General features: G+C 37.0%; 1 protein-coding gene across 1 annotated transcript in view; it reads left to right on the plus strand.

Moving 5' to 3' along the window:
• PAPSS1 (3'-phosphoadenosine 5'-phosphosulfate synthase 1) overlaps positions 1 to 7,276 on the plus strand; it is a 40,323-nt gene extending 33,047 nt beyond the window's left edge. The window contains exon 11 of the mRNA XM_009575571.1: positions 6,245 to 7,276. Within this exon, the coding sequence (XP_009573866.1) occupies positions 6,245 to 6,383 (139 nt within the window). The 3' untranslated portion in view covers positions 6,384 to 7,276. The remainder of the gene's footprint in view (positions 1 to 6,244) is intronic.
• The last annotated feature ends 708 nt before the right edge of the window (positions 7,277 to 7,984 follow it).

Consider the following 7,984-nt stretch of genomic DNA (forward strand, 5'->3'; position numbering starts at 1 on the left):
CATTGTTCTTAAGGTCTTCAGCTCTGAGAAGTGTCCACACAAGTGCAGTTTTGAATTGATACAGAAGTTAAGTTTGTTTCTCACTTCCATTAGTATCCTCCGGAACGCATGCTGCCCTTGGAGTTTCGGTAGACCTGGTATCTCTGCTTGGGAACAGTCTGGAGAACATGACTGTTAACTTCGAGTGTCAGGGCCTTACGCTGGTGGTTAACAATGTTGGAACTGCTGCGGTGCTGTGTTGGAGCTGAAGTCACTTGGCAGCAGGTGTATCTACATGTACGCCTGTTTATAAGGAAAGGCAGAGATATCCTGGTTGCATTCAGGGATAATCATGGAGTATTGTATGTGAGGAAAGGGGGTAAGAAAATACTGATGTAAAAGCCTTTACACTAGCTGCACAGCAATTGTAGTTGCAGAGTGGTGCACAAAGTTTAACTTTTATAAATTGTTTGACTAAAGTTACCCTTTAAAATATTAAGGCCTGTGAACAACCAATGACTTGAAACTATACTTGTATTTTACCTCATGAAGCCACCACAATTTTTAATTTGTTTCTTGGACATTTTAGAACTAGGTTTAGCACCTAGTTAGGAACCGCAGTCTTAAAACATATTTTTGAAAAAGAGGTGTCTGAAACTAAGATGTAGGAAAGGGGTTTGAGGAATTTATTTGAAGCATTGATGTATAGCAGCACAGGTAGAGCTAACTTCATTTTATTTTTCCTTTGGTCAAAATGAGAATAATAAAAAAAAAATTCCTTTTTTATTGTTGCTGGAGTCAGAAAGCAAGCCTAATCTAAGTTTCTGTGGGAAGCTTGAGCATTTCCACTTGCATAGAATTCTGAAGAAATAATACATATAGAAACTGGTATGAATATTGGTACAGTCATTTGCTTATCATAGTTTTACCCTTTTAGATTTCATAGAGTTTTGGATCAATAATTGAATATGTTCAAACATGTTTTGGAAAAGTTTATAGGAAGAATTCTAGTTACAGTGGAGAAATTCCAAATGAATGTCTGATCTGTGAACCACTATTAGGCTGAAGTGTAAAGAAAAAACAACAAAGAACGAAGCAACCACCAAAAACCACCACCACCCCCCAAAAAATCCCTACCCAATGCTGAAATCCCTTCAGAAAAACAGCCAAATCCCTTTAGCCAAAAAGGCCTCTCAAACAGTACCGCAGACAAGTGTAATTTGGGATTGGTGGCTTAATAATAGTAGTTGTTTGGGTGAGCAGAGATTCTGAATACTTTATAGAAGATGAGTCCTATAAAATGCAGCCACAGACTGCTGCCGAGAAAAAACTCAATTAAGAAAGGAAATTAGTCTGCCAATTAAAAAAGCCACAGCAGTGTCTGGAAAAATTGATTTTTTTTTGTTTTGTTTTGTTTTTTGTTTGTTTGGTTTTTGTTTGTTTGTGTTTTTTTGGTTTTTGTTTTGTTGTCCTGAAAGAAAACTGATGAGATCATTATGGCTAAAAGAAACCCATAAGTAAGGTTACTGGAGCAGACTGGTAATGCTTTCTGTAAAATGTGAATGAAGCATGGGTATCTGAAGAGGAGAGATTTTAACTTTATATAGTTTATTCCAGGACCTTTAATATGGTTGTCATGACTGCTTTAATACTATCAAGTCATACTTACAGGACAGCTGTTCCAACTAAGTACATACTATTCCCAAATTTGTTTGGTGTGATGCCTGATTTTTAAAGTTATAGTAAGAGGCTGAGATAAGCACACTTGACTGTCCTCCTTAACTTAACTGTGTGAAATACGGTTTCTCAATTAACATTAGTATATAATTTAGGATACATTGAAACACTACAGCAGCTCAGAAGACTTAAACCCTCCTGCCAGTCAGAAAAGAATTTCATTCACAGCAGGTAAAGGATTTGCTTTACATATGTTGATATTAATCACATTATTATGTTCTACTTCCCAAAGAGTTTGTTCATGGCCAGTTAGGTTTTCAACCTAGCTGATACTAGCTGGTTCATTCAGCATCGTGGGGCATTCCCAAGGCATAACATAGACTGACATAACAAAGACTTGACACTGTAAGAGACGATGTTCTGAGCCTGTAGGAGTTACAGTGTAAGTCATGACTTCATGCTGTAAAGGCAAATTTAAATTCAGTAAAATTCCTTCTGAAAAGGGTTGTAAGGTTAGATTTCACCTCATGACGGATCCTGGTCAGGAAGCGTGGAGCTGGAGAAGGAGAATTGTTAAAGGACTGAACCCCAGATAAAGGAGGCTGTGAATTGTCCTAGGAATTAATCAGATCTAAAGTTTACCAGCTGTGTAGAACATAGCAGTCATTTTGAAGCCAGACCAGGGTGAATAAGTCATGTTATTGTTTTATTTCCATACATTTGTTTCCAAAAAACATATTTTTATGAATAGGCAAAACTATGAATGAATGGTCTGTACTTTTATCAGAAGTCTTGTATTTAAGAGTAATTTCTTAAGACCTTGAGAGCACCAGACATTGCCCTCCACAGAGAATGGGAATTCCAAGAATGTCATTTGCACAGTGCCAGGTACCTTGACAGAATGTCGGGGTTCCCGAGATTATGACTGATCTTTAGTGCTCCCAAGTGAAAAATCAATTACGTAATATATTTTATACTTACATTAAAGCTGTAGGGAATAATTGTTGAAGTGGAAAAAATATTCTCCTCAGTCACTGTATTAAGGTACTGTATTGACACCTCAGAGGTACGGCAGAGGTTTCCTGTAGGACTGCGGCATCTTCATGCAGTCATTTCCCACTTCCAAACTGGTGATAAGTTTGCTTTGTCACAAGAACTGTAAGGTCTTTGAAATCTTAGCCTCACACACTGCTCTTAGAGTGTTCGAGCTCATAACAAAGCATAAAGATCTGTCATTGTTGCTAGAGTCGCTTGTGGTATTATTGTAAAAAAGAACTACTGAATGCACAAAAAAAGGGAAATCCATTTAATAGATTAAAATATTAGTCTTTGTAAATGAAAGAAAGGAAAGAACTGGTGTATGAATTCTTAATCTTCTGTGCATGGTTTATAGTGTCCTTTGAGTCTGATGCTCCGTTACTGTGAATATTTTGAAGATTAATTAACAGCACAAATTTTTTCCTATGTTATTCTGAATAAACCACTTACTGCTTTCCAAATATAAAATATTATCTTGTGCACCTGTGGGTGTCTGTATATACATGCAGCTCTGTGTGTGGAAGGAGGGCACAATCTGAAGTGTAAGAAAAGATTCCTTTTCTCCTTTTGCTAGATGTATGCGAGAACAGCAGAGTTATGTATTTTCTGTCTGCCTAGCCCTGTCCTCCATAAGTAAGGAGATTTCACAGCATGTGTATGTAAAGCTTTTTCTGCACTGAATGTAATAGGGCTCTAGGATACTATGCCATGGAGCAAATACCAGTCTTCATGTAGTATGTTTCAAGACTGGTTTTCTGTTGACAAGCTTTTGTTGTGGATTTATTTCTGCCTTTTTTCCTCTTTCTTTTGGAGAATGCTTTTAATTGCATTGGCACCAAATATTACATCAATACTAGTCAAACTCAATTGGTAGTAAAAGGTCAAATCAATGTAAGCATTTACTAGCATACAATGTGGCTCAAAGAAAGCTAATTCCAGCAGCCACTTAATAAAAATTTCAAAGGCACTTAAATCCCATGCTTAGAAAAAGCTTGGGTTAAGTTTCATTGAGAGTCATTCCAAATCTCACTCAGGAAAGGGATTTGGATGGCTTTGGCATTTATATTTCATGGCAGCTTTAATGGTCAAATGTTTCCCACTCTCATGTTCCGCTCAAATCTATTTTATGTAGAGTAACTCCTCATATCCTTAAAATTCACTATGAATAAAATTAGTTGACTCTTCTTTCTGGTTTCTTATTCCACAAAATCATATTACTCTTACTAGTATGTTTTATTTCAAAATGCTCGTGGTTCACATCACATCACAGTGCCAGTACTGATAAGGTATTTCTGCTTAGTGAAAATATCAGTTTCTGATATTCAAGAGATTTGATTTTTACCATTAGTAAAGACAATAAGTATTGAGTGGTTATTCAAATACTCTGTTTTAGGTATGAAAGTGGAGATTAAGCTGGAAACAATATATATTGCCAAAGCTCCATTTGAGTCACTTTAGTGATTACTAATTAAGGTAATTTTTTTTTTTTTTAAAAGCAAAACCCATTCAGAAGAGAAGTTTGTGATAATGAGAGGGCATCATTAGTACTTTTTAATGGTATTTTTGAAACATTTCTAGAAATGTTATGAGATGCTGAATGTAATCTGTTTCTTAAATGATCCTCGCTCATGTTTTTCTTTTCTTTTCTTATAGTTTCTATAGATCTCCTTAGCTGCTTCTTGTGTTTCTGTCTTTCTTGATATCTCTGATTCCTAGAGCTGTTTTTTATGCAGCTAGGGGTAAGAAGAAGCTAAAGGAATTGGGGGTCTTATTGAAGCAAACTTATATGGCATATCTAAATTTATTGTCTTAGTACTCTTATTTCACTTGTAGCGCACAGGAGGAAGTTGAGTGTTTTTCTGAAAACTTAACAGGCAAGGAGGGGATAAAGCAGCTAACATTTTTTTTAATGCTCGAACTCTGATATTGCTACCACACCGTGGAGAAAACCACACATGGAGAAACTTTATAGCACTTGCTTTACTGTTCTCTTCCTGATCATCTGAAGACTTAGTATTTTTTCACTAGAATTAACCAGGCTTATCACTTCCCCACATATATTGTATAGAAATAGTTCTTTGCAAAGAACGCAAGTTACCATCAAGCAGCGTTAGTGAACAGTAGGATATCTCTGCCAAGGAACAAAATTTTCAGGTGATATAAATAGCAGTGACATAACTTTTTCTCCCATGGGCTTACATCAGCTTTAAGTTTTCATTTTTATGTAATTTATATTTTGCAGAATTGAAGCACAGTAGGGTTTTTTGCCTTGTTGTGACACTTCAGGAACCCACAGTCCTGAACTGAGAGCAATAAGAAAAGAGCATGTATGGCAGTGCTGCTGTGTAAATGTATACAATCCAAATCAAAAAGTTATGGGGCTAGTGGTTTTGTGAGAGGGAACTGTGGAATGCTTTCTGCATCTTGCTAACTTCCATACCCTACTGAGCATAGCTCAGCACTTGGAGCCAAGTTCTGCCCTCTGATGCACACACTTGGCTCTTGTTTCGATCTAAGGCATGTGCATCTGAGATCAATACTTGGCTTTTATTTCAAACAGACAAGTAAAGAATGAGTAATGCATACATGTTGCAAATTGAGCAAATGGCCTAAGTAAAATTGCATATTTAATTTAAGAATAAATAATTTTTCTTTGGAGCATTTGGTAGAACTGTGGCATTCTTGTCTTGCTTTTACTGTTTCAGTCCTGTGAGGAGTAAGAGTTTAACTTGTGGAGCTTTTGCTGCTTATGACCACATACCTGAGAAGTTAATATTAATTTAGATTGTCATGTTAACGATGATAAACAATCCTGATCTGGGTTCATTTGTGCATTTGTCCAACTGAATTCTGTTTTTTAGGGAAAAACATCTTTAGGGGAAGGTATTTTTATTATCCCCCTGCTTTTTTTCTTTATTTTGAATTGTATGTGCCACATTATTGATGTGCTTACATATATGTATATGCATGCTCCGTGGCTTGCAACGGCCCAGCTTGCCTCTAGACTCTGAGGCTTTTACTTTCTCTGTTCTGCAAACTGTCCTTCACCAAGATTTCGTGCAATGTTGTTTTTTCACGTTCTGTAGTGGCACTGGAACCCTCAGACAGCACTATAGGCTGGTCTGCTGCCATGGCAGGGCAAGGTGCAAAATAGGATGGCTGCTGTTGCTTGGCAGAGGGCTGAGACTGGAGGTGATGGTTCTCTCTCAACAGCAGTTCCCTGTTTCCTCATAGAGAGCGAGCCAGGCTAGATGGAAGCACAGACTCAATTCAGTCCACAGGAGATCAGTTGGACCATGTTGATAAACCTCAGGAGTTACCTAAGCTGAATATTGTAGAGGGTGTATATTCTAGATATTTACTGGCATTGGTGGCCAAATGTCTGGAAATGACAGTTGCTATACAGCATTATACTCCCAAGAAGAAATTTATAAAGTATCAAGAAAGCAGAAGGAATATGAGCAACTTTGCCTGCTTTTAAAATATGTTCTTCCCCCCCCTCCTTTGTTCCTTTCCCTCTCCCCCCTTGCCCCCACTCCTTCTCTCTCAGCCATGAAGACTTTGAATTTATATCGGGGACCCGCATGCGCAAGCTGGCTCGAGAAGGACAAAACCCGCCGGAAGGCTTCATGGCTCCTAAGGCTTGGACTGTGCTGACAGAATACTACAAATCCTTGGAGAAGGCTTAGGCCTCTTATTAACTGCAGATCAACCTTTGACGCCTGATTTATTTACGAGAAGGGGACCACACAGTCACCGTTCATGTTGCTTTGTTGTGGTGTCTGTCAGGAAGTTCTTCTCTGAAAACAGACTCTTTCTCCCTAACTTAGCATCATTCTTTGCCTGTCCTTATGGGTTCTATTATGTCCTGGCACCTAACTAGCTGCTGGTTTTAATGTCTTCTCTTTTATTACAGTTAATATTCTTGCAGTAGGATTTTTAACTCGTCTTTTTTTATATTTTACTGCCTCTGTCCTATGAGTTCTGCAGCTGTTAAATGGATGCAGCTTTTTTCATATGTTATTTAAACTGCTCGGTAGTGTCTGGTTTTAGTAGTTTGTAGGAGAAAATGTAATGGTTAGACCCTTAACTATGGATAGATTATCTATAAATCGAAAAAGTAAATAAATTTTAAAACATCCATAGAAGTGTCCTCATCTTTATCTCATCATCATCTCCAGAAGCACTTAACATTAATTTCTGACTATATGTAACCAAAAAGCAGAGTATTTTTTATGTAGCATAATTAAACTTTTTTGCTTTCTTTGTTTGGTTTTGGAGTTTTTGAGTTGTCCAGTGATTCTCTTCTGCTGTGGACCTGTAAAGATGGCCAAGTAATGAATAAAAGAAAATATCTCATTTTCATTTTGAATTGATAACTAATCCAGTTTTTTTTTTATATGTGCTTGTTGCCATAGGTGTCAGTAGGGAATGTTTTATTTCATTTGATACAACTTGCCAGTTTTTGGTTCCAGATATACTTGTTCAGCCTACTACAACTTTAAAAAAAGAATAAAACACCAACCTTGAATTAATGTTTAATTATTGCAAGAAAAATTTAAAAAATCCTTAGATCTTGGCATTTCCTGTGGTACAAATGCTTAGTCCTGAGGTTGATTTTCTAGCTATTTTTCAAGGTCTCCAAAGAGTAATCTCTTTCTCTTGGTTCACCTTTGCTTGCTTGAAAGACAAAGCATATGTTCCTCTTCTAGGATTACTTCCTTCTCTTTTCTTCCTCTGTCTCTTTGAAGAGATGTAGAAAGTATCGTTTAATGGGATTCTTACCTCTGATAGAAAGTAAGGCGGAACTGGGAAAAGACAAGAGGCATGTTTGTTAGCGAACCACAGCAATCACTTGAGACTGTGTTTTGGTAGTGTAAAGGTTATTTCTTCAGAATTGCTGAACAGATTTTCTTCAAACTTGGCTTTCTTTTTAGATTGTATCAATATGTAGGATGTGCAAAATCCAGAAGAGAGAGTCAATTCATCTTTGTGCAGCTGTTCATGCAAAACTTCAAGTTTAACTATGAAGGTGAACAAGAGTTATCAGCTGCTAAAATGGGATTTGCTGTTGGAAGTCGGATTTTGGACTCTGCTGTCAGGTTTGATTTTTCTGCTAGCTATGATGAAAGATAATAAAAATATTTTGGCAAAATAGCAAACACAGGTGAAAGTCTACAGAAGTTAATGTTTTAAAAATGCTACGTGTGCTATATGAAGCCCAGAAAATAAGTGGGAGTGGTGAGCATGAATGTGAATCATCCTGTAAAGTTAATTTAGAAGCAGGAAT

The sequence above is a fragment of the Fulmarus glacialis genome, unplaced genomic scaffold, assembly GCF_000690835.1.
Source record: "Fulmarus glacialis isolate BGI_N327 unplaced genomic scaffold, ASM69083v1 scaffold5964, whole genome shotgun sequence".
NCBI classification, from domain to species: domain Eukaryota; kingdom Metazoa; phylum Chordata; class Aves; order Procellariiformes; family Procellariidae; genus Fulmarus; species Fulmarus glacialis.